This window comes from Physeter macrocephalus, chromosome 1 (genome assembly GCF_002837175.3).
Source record: "Physeter macrocephalus isolate SW-GA chromosome 1, ASM283717v5, whole genome shotgun sequence".
Taxonomy (NCBI): Eukaryota; Metazoa; Chordata; class Mammalia; order Artiodactyla; family Physeteridae; genus Physeter; species Physeter macrocephalus.
In genome coordinates, this window is record NC_041214.2 from 76,184,800 (window position 1) to 76,199,258 (window position 14,459).

The following is a 14,459-nucleotide window of genomic DNA, read 5'->3' on the forward strand; positions in this document are numbered from 1 at the left end:
GCGCAGCCCCACCCGCCATGGCCCACAGGCCCAGCCCCCCCGCGGCATGTGGGACCTCCCCGGACCAGGGCGCGACCCCGTGCCCCCTGCATCGGCAGGCGGACTCCCAACCACTGCGCCACCAGGGAAGCCAAGAAATATGTTTGTCTAAACCATTCCCTGCAACCCACAAGGTCCCTGTCTGCTCTGATATCGTCTGCTTAGCAACTATATCTCCTCCCTCTCTCTGCACAGCTTGTTTCGTTCTAACCACATGTGCCAAGTTTTTCCTGTTTTTAATTCATTCATCATGTATTATTGAGGACCTGCCATGTACCAAGCACTGTCCAGATGCTGGGGGTTTGGTGGTAAACAAAGCAGGCAAAAATCCCTGCCCTCACGAAGCTTACATTTTAGTAGGAGACACAGGCAATAAACAAATATGTAGATAATATACTATCTTAGACAGCGGTGAGAGCTATGGAGAAAAATCAAACGGAGAGGAGGGCGGGGAGTACTGGTGGAGGAGCTGCTATTTTAAATACGGTAGTGAGAGAAGGGCTCACTGAGAAGGTGCTGGCCACTCTGTGCAGAACAGTTAACACAGCAGCCTGAAACTGCTGTCCTTAGAAAGGCCTGCTTGCAAGGTTGGTCCTCGGCTGGCATCTGGGAAAGTCAGGACGGTTCCTATCATCCTTAATCAGAATGGCTCATGGTATCTAAACTGTTTGTGCAAACAATATGTTTTATGCTGAAGATCTGCTTTCTTCTGGGATTCCGGAATTCTGGTATACGCCAGTCAGAGGCCACCAACATGACTAGCCCCCAACAAAAACTCTGGGCACTAAGCCCCTAATGAGCTTCCCCGACAGACATTTTACAATGCTGTTGCAAGCCATTGTTGGCGGCACTAAGTGCATTCTGTGGGACTCCAATGGGAAAGGACCCTTGGAAGCCTGGTTTCTTCCAGACTTTGCCCCATGCACCTCTTCCCTTTGCTGATTTTACTTGGTATCCTTTCACTGTAATAAACCATAACCATAAGCATAATTATATGCTGAGTCCTATGAGCTCTCCTAGCAAATCTTCAAATCTGGGTGTGGTCTTGGGGACCCCGGACACAGGAGGCAAGATGTGAAGTGAGGGACAACCATGTAGCACTTGGCTGAGAGATGGGGGCATGTTTGACATGTTCAGGTAGCAGGAGGAAGCTACTGTGGCTGCAGCAGAGGAAGCAAGGAGGAAAGGAGGAGACATGATCAGAGAGGAAAGAGGGGGATCTGACCAGGGAGGGCCTTGCTGCCATTGTGGGCACTTTGTCTCTTATTCAGTGTGACATGGGATGCACTGGAGGGTTTCGAAGACAGGACCTCATTCATATTTTTGAAAGGATCCCTTCAGCTGTGGTGTCAAGAATGCTAGAGAAGAGGGAAAGCAAGGAGACCAGTTAGGGGGCTACTGCAGTAATCCAGGTAAGAGGTGTGGCTTTAACAAGGCTGGCAACCAAACCAGCTCCTATCTCAGCACCCTTCCCTGGGATGCTCCTCCCAGGTCTAAGCTCTTAGCTCACCCCCTCCCAGGCCCTCTCCCTCACTTTGTTTTCATTTTTTAACAGCACTTACTTCTACCTGAAAGTATTTTCTTTCTCTACTTTAATGTATGATTCCTACCTCTTCCACCCATATGCCCACCAATACATAAGCTCCATGAGATCACTTAGTAGGCATCCCATAAGTATTTGGTCAATAAGATAAAAGAATAAATGAACCAATGAACTAGGGGATGCAGTGGTCTGCTTGGCTGGAATTGTGTGAACAACACTGACCTGAGTCAAGAGAGATGACTGCCACGTTCCCCAAAGGCCTCCAGGACAGAAGGCCCACACACACCCTTGCTGACCAGGTTGAGCATCCAGGGTGCCACATTTGCCCTGGTTTAGCTTTTCATAGTAACACTAGGAAACATGGTGACTCCAGGTGATGACAACCTGCCTCTCTCTTAATTTACAGTGGTGTATGATTTCAACAATTTCAAAAACCCTGCCCCCTACCCAGTCAATCATTCGCCAAGCCCCACAGAGCACACCTCCTTCTTAATCCGTTTTGAACTCAGCCGTTCCCTACCACCTCCTTGTCACTGTGTGTTCAGACCTTGGTGCTTTCTGACTGGGACAGGTGGTCTCCTTGATTTCCTTCAGGCTCTCCTTCAAATCACGCTCCACACTACTGACAAAATGGCAATTCCATTACGATGTCTTTTCCTGTCTACATCACTCCCGAGCCTCAAATCCTTTCCTGGCTCCCTACGGTCTTCAGGAAGAAGTTCAAACTCCTGACCAATGCACAGAAGGCCTTTCACTATCTGGCTCATACCTGTGGCTCCTCCTCCTTCACTCTGTCACCCCATCCTCTGCTGTAACTGGACTAATGACTCCCTTGTAGTCTCCCAAATATTCAGGCAGCTTCGGGCCTCCATGCCTTCTCTACTTGCTCTCTCTGCCTAGAAAACCCCATCCTTCCCTCATCACCCCTCCCCCTACCTCTTCCCCTACCTTTCCCCTACTCCCCCCACCCCACCATGTACCCACACTACTCTGTAACTAACTCCAAATCACCCTTCAGAGTTCATCTTCTTCAGGAAACATCCTCTGTCTCCACCATTTTATTCTGATGCCCCTCCTCTGTGCTCCCATAACACCCTAGGCCTTTCTTGATCAGAGCATGAACTTGACTATGTTGTGGTCAGTTATCTATCGCCCACACTATGCCACAGACCCTTGTGGGCATGCACCAGCTCTTATTCAACTTAAATAGTACACAGCACATATTAGGTACTTAAGAACAAATGACTGTTGTGCAAAACAAAAAAAGGAGTAATGATATGGGAATACAGAGACATGAATCAAGCAGTGGCTATTTAAAAGAACTCAGGGATAAATACTCAGTGCACTTGTTCTAAACAGCAAAGGCCCAGACGCACTTGGTCACCATCGCTCAAAGGAGGTTAGAATGCTAATTCCTTGGGCAGTGATTTTTGACTTTTTTGCTCACTGTGTCCTCAGAACTCAGAGCAGTATGTGGTATGGTAGGAGATCAATAAATATTTGCAGAATTAATATAAGAATGAATGAGACACTCTTACTAGAACTGCTCAGTCACTGAAGGTTGAACCTAGGAAATATTCTGCAGCCCAGAATTTACCCCACCACCTCTGTTATTAACAAAAACATCTAACATTCACTGAGAGCTTACTATACGCCAGGTACTGTTTCAGATGCTTACATCAATGATTCCTTTTACTCTTCACAACAAACCTTTAATGTAGGTGCTGTTTTACAAAAGAGGAGTGGAGACACAATGGCCCAAGGTGACCCGGGTAGGAAAGAGAAGAGCCAGGCTTCAAACTCAAGCAGTCTGGCTCCAGAATCTGGCTGCAGCCAATACACACAGAGAAAAATGGCTGTGCTTGTCCTGCCTGAGCTTAGAGACCTCATTTGGTTGACTGAACCTGTCTGACTTTAGTCAAAAACAGAAACATGAAAACTTGGCCAGTAAATCTCTGTTGACTCTTGTTTTTTTTTTAAGTCCAGCTGCCTAATTTATTAAGAATAGCACAAGTTTTCTGGGCCTAGGGAACTTCAGCACACGATGCTCCCCAGGGTACTTGTGGCAGTCACAGCTGCGTCCCTGTGGCATGCAGCATCTCACCCTTCAGAACTGTTCTTAAAACACTTGAGATGTTGGAGGAAAGATGTCCATAACAGGTCCAAATGGATTTTGGGAAGAGATCCATAAATACAATACAGAATTCACCACCAGATGGCTGGAAAATTACTCTACTGAAATGAATGGATAATAATAATAGCTTCTATGCTCTGACCACCTACTACGTTACAGGCACTCACTAAGTCCTTATTATACATCATCTATTCATTTCATCTTCCCAGGGACTCTTGTGAGGTAGGAATTATTACCCACTTTACAGATGAGAGGGTATGTTCAGAAAGGCTAAGAAACTTGACTAGGGTCACACAGTTGGTAGCTGTTAGAGCCGGGATTTGAATCCTTCTAACTCCAAAGCCTGTGTCTTGCCACCTTCCAGCCTATGTGGCCTCCCCACATGTGCTAGAATAATGGCTGCACATTATTATTAATGCAGTCATTATTATTAATGACTATCAAATCCTTCAGTTGCCTGCCAAGAACTTTACTGTAAAACCTCCAAATTGCATTTTATTTTTCAGTCTATATAGCTTCTGCTGAAGATAATCAGGCAACAAAACCTCCAAAGTAAAAAGAAATAATGAGAAAGAAATGGCTGAAATCAGGTACTCTGATCATAAGCCTGCCTGGCATCTTTCAGATGCTGAAAATTTCAGAAGGCTGGTCAAGTTGCAACATGTAATTCAGAAACCTTTATTGTAATAGCAGCTTATTTTTCCCCCAGGACTCTATTGCTATAACAGATGAAAGCTGGACATGTTTATTCTGGAAGAAAATGGTGAAGAAGGGGCGATACTGCTCTATCAAGGAACCCAGGACAGACCCACAGATAACGGCATAGGAATGGAATGCATGTGGAAGAGGGTCAGGTGAAACAAGAAAGGCAGAAAGTTAATGGTTGTTGAAGCTGAGCTGTAGACACATGGGAGTTCCTTGTACTCGTCAATCTACTTTTTTGTGTGCTTGAAAATTTCCATTAAAAAAAAAGTCATGCCCCTCCAGCTAGATTACATCCCTAGGAGGTTAATGATCTGGGTTCCATGCCTTCTTGCACACAGTAGTGTAACTGCTGGCCCCTGGCCTTGGAGGGAGATGTCAAGGCTGAGAAAGGATTGGGTCTCCCTGTTTTGTCCTGGTCTGCTCCTTGTTGGCCCATCAGCAAAGGTCCCAGCATACCTCACAGCCAAAACCCTATAGCAAATTCTGCTTTTAAAGAAGTACGAGGGATACTGGAACCATTGTTTCTCAGAATTAGAGATGAGCACTCAAAAGACGATTAAACCCTCAAACCAGAAGAGGGTAAAAGAACAGGCTCCACTCTGGTTAGTGAGTTGGCTCAGAGGCTACCCATGAGGATGATGCCACTGCACAGAGTAAGGGGTTGGCAACAACCCAGAAATCAGTGTGTGGCTCTGCTGAAAGGGAAGCTGACCTCTGGGTGCTGAGCGAAGGACAAACCTCAAGCAGGTTTTGGTGGCTTCTACCCAAACATTACCTTTTTCCGTTAACACTTTACAGGACAAATGGAAAGATTAGCCAAGCCCGTATCACTTGAAGAAACAATGCCGCTTACAAATCTGAGTGAAGACATGTTTAAAAAGTGCTGGTTATGATAAGATAGCTTTATTTGGTTCACCCAAAGGCAGAGGAATAGGTCTACTGCATCCTTTAGCAAATAAGTAAAAAACAGGGTAAGCAAGGCACAGGATGGGTAAAACGAATCTGCCTGGGCTCTGTGGGTTGTAGGTTAGCCCAGCTGTTCAGGAATGCTGCCTGTGAAAGATGCCCCATGACCATAGGTTTTGCCCCTACCTCCGGTCAGAGATTTTTAAAGTATGTACCAAAGATCACGAGTCCAAGGAGGTGGGCAGAAGAGAAGATGTGAATGCAGTCATGCAGATCCACCCCCAGTATTTAAAACCCAATCCAGAGCACCATCCAATGGCTTCCCGTTCCACTGAGAATAAAATCCAGTCCTCACCACCACTGCTCCCACCTGTGTTCTCCTGTCTCATTATGTTCCATCCACATTCCATGGGCCCCCAGCCTCGTTCCCACCTCAAGACCTTTGTACTTGCAGCTCCTCTGCCTTGACTGCTATTCCCTAAATCTTTGCATGGCTATACAGATCTCAGATCAAAGGTCTGAAAGGCCTTTCCTAACTACTAAAGTAGCAACCCCCCAGTCACTTTCTATCATGTCCTGTTATTTTCTTCATCCCACTTGTCACTATCTGATATGATTTTTTATTTGATTATTTTTCACTTGTCTGTCTCTCCCCAGTAGAATGGAACCCCCATGAAAGCAGGGTCTTGACTGTCTGGTCTGCCACTATAGCCACAGAATCTAGGACAAGGAATACCTGGTGATGAATGAGTACCTTCCTGGTAGGTCAGTAGCTACCTTGGTGAGATATATATATATGACACCATATTTATCAAACCAAAAATAAAGGTACTGGGCTTGATGAGGCATTTTTCCTAAAATATGAATGTATGTAAATGAAAATACACAGCATCTACATTTAATAAGGAGTTCACTTGAAAAAAGCTAAAATTGCATAGAACGGGGACTATCTTGGAGCCTCTGAGACATATAATTATCAGATACATGAAATTCAATTTTTTTCATTGTTTAATAAACATTTCTGATGACTCATGCCTTTAGCACTAAAGCATTTAGTTGTCAACGATCATCAATAAGAGGAGTGCTCACCAGGGAAGAATGGGATTGCTGAGTGAGAGTCTGGGTGCACAGGTGGGTCTGTGTGTTCACGCATGTGCAAAAGCACCTCCAGCTCAGAATTCATAACTGACAGCTCTTAAAGCCAGAGTGGCCTTGGTTTACATTTGTTACTATTCTCTGGGGAAGTATGTCTCTAACAATAATGTGAGTGTCAAAAGCCTAACTTTAATGTGTGTGTCAAACGCCTGGGGATCTTATTAAAATGCAGATTCTGATTCTGAGGTGGGGCCTGAGATTTCCCCATATTTCTAATAAGTTCTCACTCAGGTGACGGCTTCTAGCCAGAGGATCACACGTTGAGAAGCAAATTTCTAGTACTACAAAATTACCATCTACAATAACCTAGAGGAAAGACACCTCTAGATTAGCTCAGAAAGGAAGTGGTAACCAGAGAAGACTTAGTTCCCAAGAGACAAAAATACAGAGAACCCAATTAAAGAAAAGCAGAAAGGAACTTCTCTGGAAAGAGATGACTGGGTTTTCTTAAATTCATAATAAGCCAAATTTGTAAGGACTTAAGATAGACTCACTCCTAAGTGCTGATTTGTGTACAGATCTGGGAAACTGTTTAACTCTGGTATGAGAATCTGAAACACATATTCCTTTCAAGTTCCTTTACAAGTTTGATATTTACAACTCTTTGAGCATGAGAAAGCAGAAAGCTTTGCCAACTCTCTGTAGCAACAGAACTAATGTGGACAAATTTCCCCCTTTCCCCCATCTTGCCTATTATAAAACTAGTTATTTTTCTCTGGTTTGCCCTTTAAAAGTTTCCCCTCCTTACCACCAACTCCTGCCCCAACCTCTGGCCCAGTGGGTAACATACCCAGTGTGACCTTACTTCCTGTTTTTCCCCCACTAGTCTGTCACTCCATGAATGGGCAGGGCCACCTGGAACTCTCACCCCACCGAAGCCTCCAGCCTCAACTGGGTGCTCTGGCACCCTTAACAGAACTCTTACTGCCCTCATCATTCCTCATAGTTGTTAATGTGCATATCTCCCTGGAGACCTGGGGTGAGCGTGAGGTCACTGAAAAGGCAGGATTTGGGCATTCCTGCGTCTTTCGGCAATCTTCTAGCAATAATGAGTGGCCATGATCTGTCACCATCCACAGTGACCCTCTTCCTGGTCCACAAAAATGGCAAAAAAACAAACCTGGCCTTCTCCTTCCAGTTTTTTGTATTCCTTAAGAAGTTGCTCCACACGCATCACACTGTCTCCGATGTCTGTAAACTCTGCTTGCTCTGCCAACAAGTTGTCCAGGGCAAGCTTAACCTACAAGACACATTAGAAAAGCCCAGACATAAGCCAATGGACACCCATCTGGAGGTATAGGTTTGTTATACTCTAGACAACTTGAAAATCCAAAAAGGATTCAGGACATATATGTATCTATATAGATTTTTTTTTTTCTACAGCTCATCAGCTTTCAGATTAAGCTGAGGGTGTTGAGACACATGTGGATGGAATATTAAAGCTACACTGAATCAAAAAGGAAGGTAAACCATCACTGAAATACCATGTATGCCAACAGGAAAATGGGATTCTAGTACATTGCTACCCACTGAAAAGGTGAGAAGAGGAATCAAAGATATAAGGAGGGGACTGGACTGGGAGGGGAGGAAAGCCCGATGCCCAGAGTTCAAGGGCGAAGAGAGTACCAGAAGTCACTGAAACATACGGAAGTTTTATTAAACAAGAAAATAATACCTTACAAAAATTGTGTTCAAAGTGCTGTAGTTGTAGGCATTGATTAAGCTTCAGGTGATGCTCAGACCAGAACTGACTAAAGGCTTTTTCTGTTTCATTCAACTGAACTAATAACCTGTCAAGAAAGAACAAGAAAGGACATGCAGTCAGCATTCATTTCCACAGGCTCATGGAGATAACGCCCGTGTTTTTAGTCAGTGTTACTAATTGTGATAATCTCCTTATTATGAAGTCTGTGTCACCTATGACTTTCTCCTAGTTCAGCTGGTTTCCACATTTCCCATTTTTAATCAGGACACCTTCAGGACTAGGCAGAAACTTCACTTCAGATGCAGCTGCTATGCTTTAAAATGTACCCCAGGTAACCTTACCTTTCTATTTCTTTCCACTTAAGAAGACAGGTGTGCAAAGCACAGCACCCAACCAAACTATGGTTATTTGGCAATGAAGCTCAGTAAATACTACCATCTTCCTTGACATCCTGGGATGAAAGAAAATCATAGGAAGAGGGAATGGCATTCTCATAAAAAGATCTCTGCAGATGGTTGCCAGAAGGATACCATGGTTTTTCCTTCGTTGTCTCAAATATTCTTCTTTCGTGACCCTACCAAGACCCATAAGCAGCTGTTCCAATCTGTTCTTGGTTGTTTTAGATCATCTGGTTCTATGTATTCTCTCCTGAAAAAGCAGATTCCACCCCTCTCACTCACCTTTCCATGGTAGCTACATTCTCAGCTTCATTGAGACTGAGTTTGCTGGTGGGACTTTTGGTTGCTTGTTCTTGAATACATGACAGCAATGTGGTCCCTTGCTTTCCAAGTAATTTTAGCTCATCCTAGAGAAAGGAAAATACAGTCTCTCTTAGAAGGAATTAAAAGAAAATTCTAGGTAGATTTGAGGTGAGGAAAATGGTAGCTCAGTATATTTTTATTATATAGCAAATTAAATGCTAAGGAAGTCAAGCTATAGCTTTTTAAATTGGTTAACTTATTCCTAAATAGGTAATACATACACGATACAAAATTCAAAATATACAAAAGGGTACATATTGAAAACATCAAGTCTGTGTCCACAGCCCATTCACTTTCCCATTCCAAAAGCAACAACTGTTAAGTTTTTGTGTGTATCTCAAGTTGTTGTAAATTAAAAACAATTAGTTAATAAAATCTGGTTTTAATCCAAGATAGTGACCAGAAACAAGAAAACGACAGATATCAAATGTTAAGTGCTGGAAAACACCATGCAATAATAATGTAATCATTGCTAGTTGACCATAAAAAAAAAACTTCATCTGGTCTCATCAATAAACACCTGCCAGTCCTGCCCCAGAGTGTGGCCTTGTTCAGTTATCAAAGTTCAGCACAGATGGGCAGCAATTTCAGTTTGACAGGGAAAGATTCATATTTCCAAGGCAATTCTATTCTCCTCTTTTTACATAGGGACTTTAGGGCATTGCAACTGGGGAAGATGTCAGCCTATCTCTTTCCAAATCCAGTGGCTCTAGTCCTCTACTCACATAATACAGGTGGTGTCTCAATGCCCTGAGCATTAAGCATAAGGTTAGCCAAAAGGGGTGGAGCCTGGCCTAGAATTTTGCTGCTGAGAGTTTTGGGTTTTGTTCCTGGGTCACTCAGGATGCTCGTTTGGTATGCCCTGAAGGTAAGAATAGGCCCATAGTTACAAAACAATCTCCTCGATGCACATGAACACTAAATCTCTTCCTCCAGGCCCAGCCATCTCCAGCCTCACTGATGCAGAACTCATTCCCTGTGGGAGGAGTTTTATACTCTCCACTCCAGTCACACAGAAATCCAGGCCCTCTCAACCTTATGCCTTTGTTCCTCATCTCCCATCCCACTCCAGTATTCACCCCTTTGAAGGCTTCCATTACCTATACCCAGCCTCAAACTTGTCCCAAGATCTGGCTGATGATAGATTTGACTCCTCCGATCAAAATTCTTTGGACAGCCCCTGTGGCTCTGTCCTCTCCAGGTAACGCCCCAAGTCGGCCACTTGACTGGTATTCCTGCCTGGTAACTGGACATATCCCTTCTTCTCCACTCTCAGGTATCAGCCCTCATTTCTTATCTCATCAGTGCTTGTTAAATATTTGTAGGTTGGATGAATTAAAAATGGTCTAAAAGAAATTACATTGCAGATGGATAAAGACAAATAAGATATGGTGGGGGAGAAAACAGCACTCATTAGTAAGTGCTCTTAGCTTTTCCCTCCTCCTCCTCCCCATGAAAAAGGGTCTTGGCTTTTCTACTCAGTTTCTTAACTGCTTCTAAGCTTCCAGTATTCCAGCAGTATTGTGGCATTAGCCATTATCTTATTTATATGTATTTATACACACACTCACACACACACAGGATGTGCGATACAGAATAGGGAGGAAAGATAGAGGGACCAAAGAAGAAGCATATTGCTAGGGCAAGAAGGAGACGCTGAAAGGGGAAACTTGGAAGAGAGATACAGCCAAACAGCTGCAGAATGTGAGGAAAGTATATGAGAGTGAAAAGATGAATCTTAGTAAGTGATGTCATACACTGTGTATTTCCTTTACATGGTTAAAAATACAAGGAAAGGGACTTCCCTTGTGGTCCAGTGGTTAAGACTCCATGCTCCCAATGCAGGGGGCACAGGTTCGATCCCTGGCTGGGGAACTAAGATCCTGCATGCTGCACAGCATGGCCAAAAATAAATTTTTAAAAATACAAGGAAAAATTGTAACCTGGTTACACTTTGGGACCAGACCACATGGTCAGCTTCAGTAGGGTTACAAAAATCTGCCATAAACATGGAGGGAAAGAATAAGGAACTATGGTACTTGGACAGCATAAAGGTAAGTTGCCCAACCCCAAAATGCAGTTTGTGAAATGCTGAAACAGTCCTGAGGCCGACTGTGGTCCAGGTGTTAATCTTTTAGTGGGTTAAAGGGTTGCCAGAATCATGAGGAGGTCTTGTGGGTCCTAGGAAATGGGCCAGGGAGGTAGAATGAAGCTCTCAAGGGATATAAATCTTTAATTCTTTTAACAACTGGTAGGGCTGTCCGAGTGTGTACTCATCATTATGGTTCCATCATTGTGGAAACAAGCAGTTGGTCAGAAGAAGACCTACTTAGCAAGGCACTGGGGACTACTTCAGTGTCAAAAGAATTTAAATTTTCTGGGAGGAATTCTTTTCTGTGACAAGGGTAAGCATGAATGTAGACACATATTCATTCATTTAAAATGTATTTACTATAAAGAACTATTTTTACATGCCAGGCCCTGTGCTCGGTTGTGTCATGGGCTGGGTGTGGAGGTAAGGCGGAAAGTAAAACAATCTGTCAGAGCCTAGAGAATACATGAATGCTTTATACTCCTTATTCCACTTTTAATACTTACCTTCTATCTGCCATTAAAAGTTAGCTCTACTATCTTGTGTTGTTTATAATGTTGACTAATGAATTCCAGAATCTGGCCTTTAAAATGAAAATCTTCACAATTTAGAGAAAAAAGTCCTTGAAAGAGATGAGACATCCCCTTTCCTCAGTAACTGCTGAGAGAGATCTCCCTGTGATATAAAACTAGATAAAAACACTGATTATTAGGGTATTAACATCAAAATACCCTATGGTATTTTGTATCTATTGAAATACCTATTGGTATTCATAAGAATTCCAATTCTGCCTTCCCGTGCAAAAAACGAAACCTCTCTGCCTACCTCTTTCTAACTTATGTAGAGTTACTGCAAGTAGAGTTTGAACAAAGGGTCTTTAAAAACTCTTAAAACTATAAAATTATTGCTAGGGCCTATGAAAATACCTTGTAATTTTTTTTTTAAGCAAAACTTTTTTAAAAAGCTTTTTCTTTTTAAAAAATTTTTTTAATTTATTTTTTGGCTGCGTTGGGTCTTCGTTGTTGCACACAGGCTTTCTCTAGTTTCGGCAAGCGGGAGCTGGCTACTCTTCATCGCAGTGCACGGCCTTCTCATTACGGTAGCTTCTCTTGTTGCGGCGCATGGGCTCTACGTGCGCGGGCTTCAGTAGTTGCAGCGTGTGGGCTCAGCAGTTGTGGCCCACGGGCTCAGTAGTTGTGGCTCATGGGCTCAGTAGTTGTGGCTCACGGGCTCTAGAGCGCAGGCTCAGTAGTTGTGGCACACGGGCTTAGTTGCTCTGCAGCATGTGGGATCATCCTGGACCAGGGATCGAACCTGTGTCCCCTGCATTGACAGGCGGATTCTTAACCACTGCATCACCAGGGAAGTCCCATAACTTGTAATTCTGATTGATTACCTTCTTGATTATTTGTTACCGTGGTAGTATTGATGGAATTGTCCTCTCTGAATATAAAACTGAATGAATACTGAATGGAACAAATACTGAATACTAAGTATTCATATTTGTAAAGATTGATCTGTCACATAACTGAAGGACCACTGGCATTTTCCTCTCATCCTGCATGATGAGAAAAGGCCTATGGCTCTTTTAACTTTCTTATTTTAACAACAACAACAAAAAATGGGAGTCCTATCCTACTTAAATGAACACATGGTACAGTGTCTTAGTTGACTAAAGCATCTGAGAGCCAAAGGCCAAGGCTCCATGTTTCTGGTCTAATTAAGACTGACAGAGAAGTGAGAATCACCCTCTTTGAGATGCAAGAGGGAGACTGCCTGCTTCTGTGAGCTGCCTCCAAAACCAGCAAGGAAAAAGACAATAGGGAGAGCTGTTTTGCTGAGAAAGAATTCTGCAAGGCCATCAAAAACAGGGTAAGAAAGTACATATCTATATAGGTTGGTGGTTATTTTATTGTTGTCTTAGGGCCCCAAAATCTTTCATTTTTTAAATTGAAATATAATTCATATATCATAAAATTCAACATTTTAAAGTTTATAATTCCACGTTTTTTTTCCAGAACATTTTCATCACCCCCCCAAAAAGAAATCCCATACCTATAAGCAGGCACTCTCCATTTCCCTCTCTTCTGAGCTCCCAGGAACCACTAATCTACCTGCTTTCTCTGTGGATTTACCTATTCTGGATATTTCATATAAATGGAATCATACAATATTTGGCTTTTTTGTGTTTGCTTCTTTCACTTTGTATAAGGCTTTCAAGGTTCATACATATTGTAGCATGCATCAGTACTTCATTCCTTTCAATGGCTGAATAATATTCCATTGTATGGATATATCACATTTTACTTATCCATTCCTTCATCGGTTGATGGATATATGGGCTGTTTCCACTTTTTGGATGTTATGAATAATGCTGCTATGAACATTCATGTATAACCTTTTGTGTGAAACGTTTTCTTTTCATTGGAGAATAATTGCTTTACAATGTTGTGTTAGTTTCTGCTGTACTTCTGCTGAAGTAAATCTGCTATATGTATACCTATAACTCCTCCCTCCCACACCCCGCATCCCACCCATCTAGGTCGCTACAGAGCACAGAGCTGAGCTTCCTGTGCTTTACAGCATGTTCCCGCTACCTATCTATTTTATATTTGGTACTGTATATATGTCAATCTTAATTTCCCAATTCGTCTCCCCCTCCTCTTTGCTCCATGCCCACATGTCCGTTCTCTACATCAACGTCTCTATTCCTGCCCTGCAAATAGGTTCATCTGTACCACTTTTCTAGATTCCACATATATGCGTTAATATACGATATTTGTTTTTCTCTTTCTGCCTTACTTCACTCTGTATGACAGACTCTGGGTCCATCCACATCTCTACAAATGACCCAATTTCGTTCCTTTTTATGGCTGAGTAATATTCCATTGTATATATGTACCATGTCTTCTTTATCCATTCAACTGTTGTTGGACGTTTAGGTTGTTTGCATGTCCTGGCTATTGTAAATAGTGCTGCAATGAACATTGAGGTACATGTGTCCTTTTGAATTAGGGTTTTCTCAGGGTATATGCCCAGTAGTGGGATTGCTGGGTCATATGGTAGTTCTATTTTTAGTTTTCTAAGGACTCTCCATACTGTTCTCCATAGTGGCTGCATCAATCTACATTCCCACCAACAGTTTTTTTGATATTGAGCTGCATGAGCTGCTTGTATATTTTGGAGATTAATCCTTTGTCAGTTGCTTTGTTTGCAAATATTTTCTCCCATTCTGAGGGTTGTCTTTTCATCTTGTCTTTTCATCTATGGCTTCCTTTGCTGTGCAAAACGTTTTGAGTTTAATTAGGTCCCATTTGTTTATTTGTGTTTTTATTTCCATTACTCTAGGAGGTGGATCAAAAAAGATCTTGCTGTGATTTATGTCAAAGAGTGTTCTGCCTATGTTTTCCTCTAAGAGT

The 14,459-nt window shown here is 42.7% G+C and overlaps 2 protein-coding genes across 2 annotated transcripts in view; one reads left to right on the plus strand and one right to left on the minus strand.

Annotated features, from left to right (window-relative positions):
- The window catches only part of MCF2L2 (MCF.2 cell line derived transforming sequence-like 2), a 251,845-nt gene that overhangs the window by 121,510 nt on the left and 115,876 nt on the right, over positions 1-14,459 (minus strand). Inside the window, exons 8-10 of the mRNA XM_024124235.3 lie at positions 8,868-8,992; positions 8,158-8,272; positions 7,603-7,722 (exon numbers count right to left, since the gene is read on the minus strand). Coding sequence (XP_023980003.1) covers positions 7,603-7,722; positions 8,158-8,272; positions 8,868-8,992 — 360 coding nt within the window. The remainder of the gene's footprint in view (positions 1-7,602; positions 7,723-8,157; positions 8,273-8,867; positions 8,993-14,459) is intronic.
- B3GNT5 (UDP-GlcNAc:betaGal beta-1,3-N-acetylglucosaminyltransferase 5) overlaps positions 1-14,459 on the plus strand; it is a 133,472-nt gene that overhangs the window by 59,299 nt on the left and 59,714 nt on the right. The window lies entirely within an intron of this gene.